Genomic DNA, 13,981 nt, shown 5'->3' on the forward strand with positions numbered 1-13,981 from the left:
AGGCAGGGAGACCCATGAGCATGCTGGCACAATAATCTGGGCAAGCGGGGATGAGGGTCTGAACTACAGGAGAAGTAGAGAAAGGGCATGGAATGGGGGAGAAATTCAGCCTCTGATTGGATGGGGAGTAGGTAATAGTGCTGAGGCTACAAATCTGACAGAACGAAAGATGTGGAAACTGAGGCACCCAGGGTGAAGTGACTCGCCCAGTCACACAGCTAGGATGTGTCTGAGACTGGATGTGAACTAAGGGTTTCCTGACTCCAGGCCTGGCGCTCTCTCCACTGGGCCACCCAGCTGTTCCATGATTCAGGTTACGTCTTTGTAAAATGCGGATAATAGTAGCAGCTATCTCGCAGGTTGTTGTGGGATCCAATGAGTTAGCACATGTGAAGTGCTTTTCAAACCCTTAAGAGTTATTATTATTATTATTAATAGGATATTGGGGAGGAATGGGTCATACAACCTAGAAAGATGGGTTGGAGCCAGACTGTTACGGCTTAAATGCCAAACAGAGGAGTTTGTGTTTTCTCTTAGAGGCGATAGCGAGTCACTGAAGCTTCTTGAGAAGGGAGAGGTCCGTTCAGTTGTGTGTGCAACATGGGCCTCAGTTTTCTCATCCATGAAATGGATGCGTTCAACCAACAAGCCTCGAAGGTACCTTTCCAGCTGGTGCTTCTTTGTGCTCTCACTTCTTGGGGCCTCTTGCATGGACCCCCTTTCTAGCCCTGAGAATAGCAAGGGGATTGGAAGAAAAGTTGGGGGAGAAAGCCGAGTCACTTGATTATTTTCTACTTTATTACTCCAAATTAACGACCACAATAAAGCTCCAAAAAGTCCAATATTTACACAGGAAAAAAGTACAAAATTCCCCCCAAAGTTCTTCAGTATTTTTTTTCCATTTTTTTTAAATTACAAAGTAATAAAAAGATTTACTCTTTAGTTAAAAAAAAAGAAAAAAAAGACAGAGAAAGAGGGGTAAATAAATTAGGAAAAATAGCCCAAAACAAAAGCAAAAACCAAACAAAAACAAAAACTTGTGTTAAATAGAAAGCACTAAAAAAATCCAATTCCCCCTGGGCATTTCATCCTCTCATGGATCCCATAGGTGCCCACATCTGGGGAAACAGGGCAGCGGAGGGGGTGTGGCTCCCAACGATTCACTGGAAACCAATTTCTTCCCATTTGTCTGATAATCATTCCCAAGGATTTCTCTTCCCCAACAAGGATGGTGAGGGTGGGGAATGTTCCCCTCAGCTGTAGGATTGGATCCAAGGAGGGCTCGGGGTTCTTCTCCTCCTTTCCTGGGCAGCCCAGGAGAGGGGCCTTCTGGGCATCAAAATCGGGATAACCAAACTGAAGTGTGAAGGGGTTGGGGGGAGAAGGGGCCTGTTGTCCCACAGCATCCTGCAGGGACCCTCCCAGGCCCTTAACGCTCATCCTGGAGAATACACAAACCCAATAGACACGCACAGGCACACTCTCGGACATACCCACAGCCACACCATCCATCACTGCCCCCCACCCCCACCCCCCTACCCAGCTTTCTAGAAATCCTCTTGAGGCTCTGGGCTCACAGCTGCCTTCCCTTCCCTGCCAGGCTCCAGGGAGTAGGGGGAGAGGGAGTGGCCCAGGCCCCCAGCTCGGCCCAGGACACCCCCTGTATCAGTGCTAAGGAGAGAGAGAATGGGGCAAGGATGTCAGGAAGCATCCAACGGCTTGAGCCCAGTGACCCCACGAGTGACCCTGGAAAGCCGGCGTCTTCTGAGGCTTCAAGGCCTGTCTAACCAAGAAACCCAAGCCCCCAGGGACAGAGTCAGGGCCTCAGGGAGTCACAAGTTTACTTTCACAAAACAAAATGAAATCCAGACAGCTTCTGCCATGTGCAAGCCTTCCCTTTCCTCTTCATCCAGAGGTTGGCTCCTCAGACTCAGAGGATGCTCAGATCAACATTGACACAGAAAACAGGAGTGTGGGGTGGGAGGGCAGAGGGGCCCTGACCCCTGGAGATCCCCAGCCTGGGCTAGGAGGAGGAGAGGGAGAGCCCCCCACGCCCCATTGTTCAGGGGTGGCAGGCATGGGGAAGGGCTTGGTGTGGCTCCAGGAGGGGTGAGTGGTGGCGTTCCCAAAAGGGTCCCTTGGGGTCTAGAGGGCAGAAGGCAGACTGGGGAGGAAGGCAGATACCAGGGCCAGAAGTCGGTGCAGTGGGAGCTTCGTGTCTCTTCTCCATTGGCAAAAAAAGAAGAAAAAAGAAAAGAAAAGAAAAAAGAAAGAAAGAAAAATCCCAGAGAGCAACAAAAATCTGTTGTCTGTTTTGTGGGATTTTTTTTCGTTTTCTTTTTGTTCTTTTTTTAAGTCTTTTTCAAAATTTTTTTAAAAGAAAAATACAGTGAAGACACTAGAAAGGGACAAAGAAAGAGAAAAAATTAGGATTGACCTCTCTCCTGTATCCCAGTCACTCCCTGCTTCTCTTTGCCCATGCCCTGTCCTCCTCTGATAGACTATACGAGCTCCTTGAGGAAGGGGATATTTAACCCAAGGAAGGGGATATGAACTCAAGGAAGGGTACGAATTTGGTTTCCAAAATTGAGCTGTGTGACCCCAGGCAAGTCAATTTACCTCAACTGTATGCAGGGAGTAGGGACTTAGTTAATGTATCTTTATTAAATCCAATCTGGTGGCAGGCCCAGATGTCCTGCCCTTCCATGCCAATGTCCCCAGGGGACGAGGGTGGGAGATGGTCGACTTTTCCCCAACTTTCTCTTTCTAACCCCAGGGACGAGTGCTCACGCGTTTAGGGTGGCCAGCACAGAGTAGCTGCTTAATAAATTTTGGATGACCCTTCCTAGCATCATCTGCCCTATCCTGTCCCTGACTCCATCTCCCAAAGGGAGGATGCCCACATGGAGGAGCTGGGACACCCCATCGCTGTCCTTGGACGGCCCCTGGAGAGCAGGTCCTAAGGCTGGGGAGATGGGCAGGGGTGAGGGCAGGGGCTTTGGTCACCCCAGGAAGAGGGTGACTTACCTAAGCAAACACTGGTCCGGTGGCATCTTCCCCTCACTTCCCGAGGTGGTCAAATGGCACGCTTGTCTGGAGGAGAACAAGGGGTATCCAGATTATATGTGATTGTAGACAGAGCTGAAAGGTGTCTTGGAGACTATTAAATCCAAACTCCTCATTTTACAATATTACAGGCCCAGAGAGGAGACGGAGTCAATTTACAAAATGAGGAAACTGAGGCCCACTTCAAATCCTACCTGTCAAATGTCACACATGTTGGAATCTCTGAGGCAGGATTTGAACCAGGGTCTCCCCTGACTCCATACCTGGTGCTCTATCTATCGTGGTAACACTGCTTCTCTGGGCAGCTAGGTGGCACAGTGGATAGAGTACTGGGCTTGGAAACAGGAAGACTCATCTTCATGAGTTCAAATGCGACTTCAAGACACTTCCTAGCTGTGTGACCCTAGGCAAATCACTCAGTTTCCCCATCTGTCAAATGAGCTGGAGAAGGAAATGGCAAACCACTCTGGTATCTTTGCCAAGAAAACCCCAAATGGGGTTGTGGAGAGTCTGATATGACTTGAAAGGACCTGACAGCAAGAATACTGCTTCTCTAGACCACAAGTTCCATGAGGGCAGGGACCAAGTTCACTGCTACTCTTAGATCTTCCCCTCAGGAGCTTACCTAGGGCTGGGGGCATAGTAGCCTGGTCTTTAGAGTTAGAAATGACCATGCTTCTGGCATCTCTTTGCTTCGTGAGCATGGGCAAGGCCCAACTCCCCATCTGAGCCTCAGTTCTGGGGTAAATGCAGCGCCCATCTTGAAGGGCTGACACGAGGACTCAATGAATCGATGTGCTTTATGAATGTCAGCTCTTATTACTTCAGTGCACATAGTTGGTGAATTAAAGGAATACATCAATTTTTAGTTCAGGATCCTAAAGTGAGTTGAGGGCAAAGGACAGAGTCCAGCTGTCTGGACACCCAGCCCACCGCTCTGTCCAGGCTGCCCCAGCAACTGCCAGGCTCATTGGAAATGGCCTTGGGCTGGGGAAGGAGGAGTGGGGAAGGAGTGTCTTTTCTCTCCTCGCCTGACACTAGACCTGAAATGAATGAATCTACTCCCTCCTTGTGTCCAGGTGAGATACTGTTCTAAGTCCTTCTCCCTCCCAGGTCCCAGGGACTTTTTTTGGCCCCTTCCTTCTGGACCACTCTGCAGTACCTGACAGTGACGACTACTGTGGATTCCTAGACACTCTTTCCTCTCTAAGTTGCCACGCTGCTTCCTTCTTTAGGCTGTCCAGCCACCTCCCTGACCACTCCCTCTCTGCCTCCTTTGGTGGGTCACCACCCAGGTCCTGGCTGCCTTAGCACTTCTTAGCCCAGAGCTCTCTGCCATGGTGATCTCACCAGTGCCCATGGGGTTAACCACCATCTCTAAACAGATGACTGAGATCTGGGTATCCAGCCTGGCTTCTCTCCAACTTCAGCCCCAGGTTGAACTTGCCTGCTGGACCTTTCAAATCAGATGTCCGCATGCCAATGTGGGAATCTTTTTGACTATGAATAATTTGTTACAAGAATCTTGGATGTTGTTTTTTTTTTAATTCCCCAATATTGGAGTTGGGGGCAGGGAGGCAAAGGGAGAGAAAGATGACTTTTATTCATTGAAAACTCTACAATTAAATTAAACAGCAAACAAGTGTCCCAAACTCAACATGTCCAAAACAGAACTATCTTGACCCTTAAATTCACCCTTCTTCCAAATGTTGCTGGTTGGTTGAAGACACCATTATCCTTCAAGCCATGCACGGACATAAGCTCGGAGTAATCTTTGATTCCTGGCTCTCCCTCACCACTCCTATCTGATCATCTGTGAAGTCTCTTGCCTCCAGTCCCTTCTCTACCTTCACTCAGCTGCCACCTGAGTTCAGGCTCTCCTCACCGGTGGCCAGGAGCCCCACTTCCTTATTGGTCTCACTATCTCCAGCCTCCTTCCAATCCAACCTTTGCACAAGTGCCAAATTTGTCCTCCCAAGCACAGGCCTGAGCATGCGACGTCCTTTCTCAAGAAGCTCCAGGGGCTCCCTATTTACTGTAGGATAAAATACAGACTCCCCTGGTTGGCTTTACCATGTCCCCAGATTATCTTTCCAGACTTATTACACATTCCACTCCCTCCTGCACTCTGTGCTTCTGAGAAGCTCTCGCTTCCTTCAGATGTTCAGCTCATGTCAAGCCTTTCCTGGTGTCCCCAGTTGCTAATGCTCTCCATGCTTGGAATTACTTGATATCCATCTTTCATCTATTCTCTTGTCTTTTACATTACTTTTGTTTTCCAGTGTTTTGCATTCTACCCAAGCGGGATGTAAATTCCTCCAAGGCCAGGAGGACTTCCTTTCTGTCTTTCTCCATCAGCATCTCACACCGTGCTTGGCACTTAATAAAGACTCCTTAAGTCCTTCAACAAATTCTTGTTGAACACATGAATGGATGAATGAATGAACGCATGAATGAATACATGAATAATGGATGGATGGATGGATGGATAGATGGATGGATGCATGCATGAAGCATGGACATCCACTCACCTGTGATGCAGAAATCCGAGATACCTCTTGGCGTCCTGTGAGATCGGAGGAGGAGACGTTGGCCGGGGCTCCTCGGTGTAACCTCATACTCACCTTCCTCTCCCTGTCTACCCGTGAGATCGCTCTGGGAGAAGTATTGCCTAGAGGAAGAGAAAAAGAAAGGATGCTCTCGACCACCACCCAGAAACGGACAGGGAGAGATAGCAGCATATTTGAGGTCAGGAGGTTCGAATCCTGTCTGGGACATTTACCAGATGGGGGACCCAAGGCAAGGGTTTATTGTGTTTTTTGTGTTTCATTGCATCCCTCGTACTTAGAACAGTATCTTACAGACAATAGGTGCTTAATAAATGCTTATCAACAGACAAATCTGTTTCTCCTCTCGGGGACCTGAGGACCTCCCGGCTCTCAATGTTTGATCCTAGGACCCCTGCCCTGCCCCCCAGCCTCTCCCAGCCCCCAGCCTCACCAGCTTGCTGGATGCGGGAGGCTGGGTTGGAAGCCACGGGCTCGGCCACGTTGCGCAGGCGGTTGGCAGCTGCACCAGCAGGGGGTCCTGGGGGGAGGGCCCGCGTAGCAGATCCTCGCAACTGCCCCATCCTCTCCTCTCTCTCGTGCTCCCGCCGCTCTCGGTCCATATCCTCGGGGTTCCGGGCCGCACCCTGTGGGGTGGGGGAGGGGAATACAGAACAGGGATGGGGAGAGGTTGGCATCGTCCCAAAGAAAGAGCAACATCAGACCCCAGAAAGGGATTCCCAGACCCGAGTGATGGGCAAGAGAGGACCACCAGCTTGAGTTCCGGAAGGCACCTTAGAGACCATCTTGTCCAATCCCCTCATTGTATGGAAAAGGAAATGGAGGCCCAGAGAAGGGGCAGACTTGCCCAAGATCACGCAGGTTATAAGAGGCAGAACCAAGATTTGAACCCAGATCTTCTCAGAGCGAAGCCAGAAGAGAGAAGGAACACGAAGAGATGAAGGAGGAAGTCAAGAGGGTCCAGAGTAAAAGGAAGAAGTGGGGGGAAGGGGTTTCTGTCATGCCCCACCCCAGCCGGCCTCTCTGTGTCCTAGGGGCTACAGGGCGGTATTGCTGTCCACAGTGGCTCTGGTTACCTAGCCTCCAGCTGATGGCTAGAGCCAGTGGGGCCACCCAGGAGCCCCTAGGAAGCAGGAGAGGGTGGGAAAGGCCGAAGCGGCCGAAAAGTCCCCTGGGGTGCTACTCCTCAGCAGCAGTCTCCCCAGTTTTTAAGACAAGATTTAGGGGTGAAAGAGAGCGAGAGGCCAGAGAGCTGAGCGCAGAGCCAGTGACGGCAAGTTACCTAATTGGTCCCGGGGCGCAGCGCAGGGAAGGGCAGGGGGCTGACTGGAAGGGGGCCGCATCTGTAGGGGAGAGAGCTCAAGGCTGAGTTGGGGGGGGACACACATATACACACCTTCAATCCCAGAGTCACAGTCGGGGTATGAGGGAGAGCGGGGAGAGGAACCGCCTCTCTGGAAACAGAGCTAGGGACTACACCTGTACTTTCACTGGTATAGGGAACTCCTAAACGAGTAAAGTCTCTCCACCAATGCAGGTTAGCACCTTCTCTGCAAGTCACTCTTAAAAAGTTGCATATGGACAATGAGAAATGACCAGGAATGGAACTCGAACCCAGGTCTTCACCTCTAGTGTGTGGGGTTAACATTTTAAAAGTACATAAGATGTTCCACCCAAATGTTAAGTTATTCTATGTAAGCAGCATGAGAAAAAACCACGCCCTTCCTTTATTAATTAATGAGGACCCAGAAAAACTCCACTTTAGAGTAACCAAAAATGCATCTTCTACTTTATCTGTTGGACATTTCCATTTAGACCAGAGATCCAAGTGGGATCTTTCTGGGGCAGGCGAAACCCTCCAAGGCCCTAGGAGACCAGGCTTTCCCCAGGTGGTGGGAGGGCTGGGTGCTCCCAGGTTCAAGGGGAATGTCAGAGGCCCAGACTCTCAGAGTTGGAAGAGACCTCGTGAGAAGCAACCAATTCAACCTGTAGCTGAGTTGAAATATTCTGTCTGACTCCCCCACTGAGTCACCTCCTGCTCTCCCGAACTCGGAGGAAGAGCCCAGAATTCCATAGGGTGCTCAAGAAAGGGCTGCTTGGTCTCAATGATCCCTGATGGGAGGAGCTGCCTGATCTTTCTGTAGGCCACATCTGCTTTGCGCCCTGTCCCTCCTCTCCTCATCCCAGCCCCAAGTTTTGCAGTTACCAGGCAGAGGTATGTGAACTGAATGGGTAGGAATGTATACCACTGCCAGCCCTACCCCTCTCCATGCTGGGAATCCCAGCAAACCTCAGCAAAAGGAAGCGTCCTAGACATACATCAGGCGTGAAGCTGCAGACTGGCCTTTCTGCTCCTCCCACACGACACTCCAGCTTCATCTCTAGGTCTTGGTACTAATCATCCTCCATGCCTGGGAGGTCCCCCCTCCGCCTGGTAGAAACCTTTCCTTCCTTCGAGGCTGAGCTCAAGTACCATCATCTCTTTAGGAGATTTTTTCCTGAGTCCCTCCCACTTGCTAGGAATGCTTCCCTCTCTCTCAAACGATCGTGTTAATTCTGTCTATATTCATATATGTAACTGCTATCTTTGAAGGCAGGAACTGTTTTTTTCTTTGCATTCCCAGTGCTTAGAATAGCACCTAGCACACAATAGATGCTTAATAAATGCTTACTAATTGATACGGCCAGGTCCCGATTTGCTGCGGGAGGGAAAGACGGAGCTTTAGGGATCCCTGCTGAGGGGAAGGCCAGGATGAGACCTGAATTCTTCCCTGCCCTCCCTCACTGATGGGACCACCAGAGAGATAAGAAATTCTATGGAACATGGCATCTGTCATTCCCCAAACTCCCCTTCTTCTCCCTTTCCTCTTCCTAATAAAATATCTTTTTCACATCTGCTCTGCCAGGCATCCAAAGGGGCCCTTGGCCCTAGCAGCAGAGACTCAGACCCCCTCTCGGGGGAGGGAGGGTTTACTGATTTGGCAGCAGCAACTGCTAGGGTTTGGAACTAGAAGTGACCAGAAACAAGTATGGGGAGCCCAGGATAAATGGAGGAGCAATTTTAAAAGTTCTTGCCTAAAGGAGAAAGATTCAGACAATGCTCCCCTTCCTGCCCCACTTAGCCCTCACCTACTCTCTCGAAAATCCCATCCAAAGTCAACATGCCATGAGGGTGGAGGTATCCCAGACTAGGGCAGACTAGGGGCCTAAAGACCCTGTAATACAACTCCCACATTTGGCAGAGTGGGGCAAATGGGCCCCGGAGAAGCAAAGAGCCTTGCTCAAGGTGACCCTGTAAGAAATGGTTTAGGCAGGACTCAAACCCGGGGCTTTTTTCTCCCAATCCAGCTTTTTCTGATAGCCACACAACTGATAGGGAGGAAGACCCGGAGGCTGGAAAAGTGACGCGGATTGCCTCAGAGAAGCTCAGGCGCACGCACAGAGTGAAAGGGACCTCCCAAGTGAGCCGGCTCCTCCCTCACTTTCCCTCATTCATCCTCAGTGAGGGCCGGGCCTTTGCCCTGGAGGATCTGAGCAGACACGGTTTACACCGCCGCAGGTCATTAAGTCAAAGGCCCCCGGCTTTACAGAATCTTGAGCGGCTGGTATCTAGACACTTCCGAACTTCAGTCCCTTGGTCTATTCTCCAGACCAGATTCAAGGGTGAACTAAGCCTGGCCTCTTTCCCCAGGTTCAGGACAGAAAAGAGGGAGGGAAAGAAGGCAGAAGAAAGGAAAGGGAAGTCAAGAAATAGAAACCTGAATTTTACTTTAAGGTTGGCAAAGTGCTTTACAAATATTCTCGTCTGGTCCTCACAACAACCCTGTGAGGTAGGTGCCACTCTTATCTCCATTTTACAGATGAGGAAACTGAGGCAGAAGGGTAAATGACTTGCCCAGGGTCGCTCAGCTAGTAAGCATCTCAGGCAGGATACGAACTCTGGTCTTCCTGAGCCCAGACCCAGTGCTCTGTGTACTACAGGGTCAGCTGCTTACGAGATCTTGACCTCTTCCCTTCGGACACACCGAGATGGAGCGGGGGGAAGACGCAGCTTAAAGCCGTACTGCATCTAGAACCAGGAAGGTGAGTGTCCTGCCCCCCATTTTAGGAAGGACATTAAGAAGCTGGTCCGCATCCAGAGAAGGGCAAAGAGAATATCAGGAAGCATGGAGATCCCACCATCCGCAGATGTCTCCGCTCTCCATCTTCCTTCATGTAGGAGTACAGACAGATTCTGAGGACCTGGAGATGCTCAGCCTGGAGAAGTGAGACTTTGTTGGGGGAGACCTCAGTATCTTTAGGGATGTCACCCAAAAGAGGGATTAGCCTTGTTCTGTTTTGCCCCAGAAGGCAGGACAAGAGTGGTTGGAGGCTCCACCCACTTGGCCTTCAGCTCAATGAAAAATATCCTGCCACTCAGAACTGACCCAAAGGAGAGTGGGATTCTTTGATAGGTAGTGAGCTCTCCATCACTGGAGGTCTTCAGGTAATGGCTGGATAACCACTCATCGGGGATGTTGCAGAGGGGTTTTTGTCTATCCTTGGGATGACTTATTGTCCACTTGTTTTCTGAAGATGTTCTCCTTCCCCACATGGGGAATCTTCCAAATCACTATGGCCAACAGAGGTGGGAGATCAGGAACCTGTCCACTCATGGCAGCCAAATCCAAAATAAAGTGGACGCTTGTCGAAGGCCCAGCCACAGGCTCACAGCAAGAAAGTGGCCGTGGAATAGTGGGTGTAGATGGTCCCACCAGCCTTCCCAAGAGATGCCACCAACCTGAAGGTCCGAGGTCGAGGGGGAGGCATTGCCTCATCTGGTCTGATATCCCAGTGACATAGATGAGAAAGAGAGAGTCTCAGCATGAAGCACCTTCCAGGACTCTTCAGCCTTCTCCAAGGTAGGCTTATTAGGCATCCCCCCTTCCCTCTTTCTTTGAATGGATAGTCTTAAGAGGTGGTGGATGAGCTCCCCCTCCTTGGAGATCTTCACTCCATCAAGTATGTTAGAGTTAGGGGCTCCTTTCTGATATGCATTGGCTACTCTCAAGTTCTGTGATTCCTAAGGGTTCTGTCTCAGAAGTCATGGCCCTTGCCAGGTCAAGTAGAGAGTCACAGTAGTTTGAACCCTCCTGAAATGGCTAGTGATGTTGGTGTGGTGTTAAGGCTGGAATTTCTCATGGTCCCTGAAAGGTGTTGATGTCTTGGGAATTTGTGACCAATTTGTAAATGACAAGGAAGAAAAGACCACACACACACACACACACACACACACACACACAGACACGCACACACACAACTTTCCAGGAGAAGACCTTCCCATGCCTTCTATGCCCATGTCCCCTGGGTTGAATGGATGGAAAGTCTATATCCTCTCCTGAATCTCCAGCTTCTGGCTCTGGAAGAGCCAATGAGGTGTAACCACTGAGGAGGCCTGCAAAGTTTGAGGTAAGGAGGTGGCAAACAGCAGTTTAGAGACCCCATGGCAGTATCTCCAAGGCCTGGCTTCATCCTCTAGCTGACCACGTAGTGTGCCTTTTCTACCATGAAGGACTTCAGTCATCTCTCATTTGGGAAAAAAAATAGCTGACTAGCGAGAGGAATGCCAGGCTGCTTCCCAGGCCATGAGGGCAAGACGAAAAGGAGTCAGAATGAGACCACTGCTATTGATAAGGAGCATCCATCACAGCAGTCTGCATACCGCAGGTGCTGACTAAATGTTTGAGTAGAAAAGAGGAGCTGGAGAAGTGGGCATCCCTGGAGGGGATGGGTGAGGATGTGATCAGCCAGGAGGGGACAAGAGACCTGCCCTTCAGGGAGAGCGGTCCGTGACACTTGGCAATGACGACATTAAGAGACAGTCACGGCCAGGTGAGTAAGGAAGAGGCCTTTTTAATGAGCTCAAGTTTGGTACAGAGATCACTGGTAGGCCATCAAGATGGCGGTCTAGTCCCATCTGGCATCCCCCTTCGGTCATCTCCACCGACAGCCCAATTCTCTGGGCAGGTCAGAGTACCAGCTCAGGATGCCCTCCTAGGGACCATCCAAGACAACTCGCCCACACCACCTCTGCTCTGTCACTATGTCTTGGGGCGGGGCGTGCCCCAGGGGCTGGAGGACCCCATTCCTGGCTTGCTCTCTTGGTCACATTTTGGCCCCAGCCTGGGCGTTATCCACAGGTCCCGGTATAGTAGACATTCTCAGCTTTGCACTCACGGTGCCTCCGTGAGGTCAGAACTGGGGCCCTGGGGTCCAGACCACGGGCCAACGGCTAAGGTGCCCCATCTCCTCCATCTCCTCAACCTCCTCCACCTGCTCGTCTGCACGGCACGGGGTGCCCAGGGGCGTTGGGCACCTGGAAGGGGACACAGAGCACAAAGTGGGGGAGCTCAGCTGCCTGGTACCTGGGACATGACCGCTGAGAAATAATCAACAGAAGCCAAGGGCAGGCCGAGCCAGCAGGTCCTTACCAGTACATAGGTTGGCCCGAGTGGCCTGGGTGTGGGCTGACTTCTTTCTCGAAAGAATGAGATTGTCCTGGGGTAGCTCCCTTTCCCGGAAGAGATTTAGAAGAAACAAGACATGGGGATTTTGGAAGTCCTAAAGCAGTCCCCACCCTAGTCAGGAACCCATAGAAGCCCCTTCCAGCGAAGGCAAGATGGCAGCCATGCCAGAATATATATCCCGAGGGATGGCGCTTGGCCTTCCCCCCAACCCTGGGGGGAAGGAAAGGAGAGATGCTCTTGGCATCCTAGCTGTCAGCGAGGGAGGCTGGGGGGAAGAGGGCCACACGCAATGCAGCGTGGACAGCAGCCACGGGGAAAAGGAAGGAGAGCAGCAGGGCCGCGGCGAGGAAGGTGGTCAGGCAGCTCCCAAGGTACCCCCAACCCCCCCAGCGAGAGGCACGGAGGGGGTCGAGGGAGAGAAGCCAGCTCTTCGGGCCCTGGACTGCAGGATGAGCAGGAGACGGGACTTCAGCTCCGTCTCCAGCCTGGCCCTGCTGACAGAGACAGCAGTTACCCCAGTGGGGGCCACCTACCCTCTGGGCCCCCACTGGTGCTGCCTCTCGCTGGGACAAGGGGGAGCGGGGAAGGGATGGGCGCGCCCAGCCAAGCCGAACCCAGAAGCATGCTGCTGCTTCTGCTGTTATCACCTACCGCCGCAGACCTCAAGACCACCAGACCACCTCCCATATCTCTCCGCTAGCTCCTATGGCCGAGAGCCGCCGCTCAGGAAGGGGGGAAGAGTGGAGGGGGGTGACTCACGAATTTGAGCATGTTCCAGTCAAAGACATAGTCATAGGAGAAGCCCTGACGATGGAAGAGGTTCCGGAAGAGCTGCCTTAGATATGAGTAATCGGGCTTGTCATCGAACCGGAGAGAGCGGCAGAAGTTGAGGTATGTGGAGAATTCAGCTGGGAGACAGGGAAGGGAGAGAAGGGAGAAAACAGTGAGACTCTCCCAGACAACAAAGCATTCCTGTTCTGGGCCAGAGAGAGGCTTCTAAGGCATTGAGTTACATAACTGCGCAAACCAATTTTTTTGAAAAATATTTTAACCTCTAAAATGGGGCAGGGAAGGGGTCAAAATTAAGGCGGGGGAGGGGGGAAGCTGTCCCTCAGCATAGTACCATTCTTTTTATCTATTCTGTATGTATCTTGTTTGTATATAATTTGGTATGTTATCTCTGCTCCCATTAGATTGTAAGCTCCTTTAGGGCAGGAACTGTCTTTTTGCCTTTCTTTGAACCCCTAGCACTTAGCACAGCACCTGGCACATAGTCTTCTTGTTGTTCAGTTATTTTCAGTCATGTCTGACTCTTCATGACCCCATTTGGGGTTTTCTTGGCAAAGATACTGGAGTGGTTTTCCATGTCCTTCTCCAGCTCATTTTACAGTTAAGTGACTTGCCCAGGGTCACACAGCTAGGAAACATCTGAAGCTGGATTTGAACCCTCTTAGTAGGCATTTAATAAATGCTTGTTGACTGCTGACTGACTGGTGACCTCTGACCTGGCTATCAGCTCCCTTCAGATTTAGCCTAGATAAGAATAAAGCCTTGTCAGAGCTGGAACACTGGTCACTGTATTTGGTCAGACTTAAGGCATATCTAAAGTAAAGTTGCCCAGTTTGGCCTTAATGTATCTCTTTGTTCTTTTGGTTTGTCATTTGAAATATTAATTATTTTTAAATATTAAAATTAATATTTTAATGTTACTTTTCAGTTCCAAATTCTCTCATTCCCTCCAGCCCCCCCCCCCCGCCCCACTCATTGAGAAGGCAACTGAATATATTTTGAAAACTAAACCTGTGATTTCACTGGCATAAAGAGCTCCTGGAGAGGGAGCTG

The 13,981-nt window shown here is 50.8% G+C and overlaps 1 protein-coding gene across 5 annotated transcripts in view; it reads right to left on the reverse strand.

The window, feature by feature from the left end:
• Positions 1–776: 776 nt before the first annotated feature.
• Positions 777–13,981, reverse strand: part of CSNK1E (casein kinase 1 epsilon) — a 60,349-nt gene continuing 47,144 nt past the window's right edge. For 3 of the 5 annotated variants that reach the window (XM_036760170.1, XM_036760172.1, XM_036760171.1), the window contains exons 7-11: positions 12,899–13,047; positions 6,067–6,259; positions 5,598–5,737; positions 3,028–3,093; positions 777–2,398 (exon numbers count right to left, since the gene is read on the reverse strand). In XM_036760170.1, coding sequence (XP_036616065.1) covers positions 3,061–3,093; positions 5,598–5,737; positions 6,067–6,259; positions 12,899–13,047 — 515 coding nt within the window. In that variant the 3' untranslated portion in view covers positions 777–2,398; positions 3,028–3,060. Of the gene's footprint in view, positions 2,399–3,027; positions 5,738–6,066; positions 6,260–11,497; positions 11,989–12,103; positions 12,184–12,898; positions 13,048–13,981 lie in introns of those variants that run through there. The other 2 variants (XR_005010484.1, XM_036760173.1) reach the window with 2 other exon arrangements.

The sequence above is a fragment of the Trichosurus vulpecula genome, chromosome 5 (genome assembly GCF_011100635.1).
Source record: "Trichosurus vulpecula isolate mTriVul1 chromosome 5, mTriVul1.pri, whole genome shotgun sequence".
Lineage (NCBI taxonomy): Eukaryota > Metazoa > Chordata > Mammalia > Diprotodontia > Phalangeridae > Trichosurus > Trichosurus vulpecula.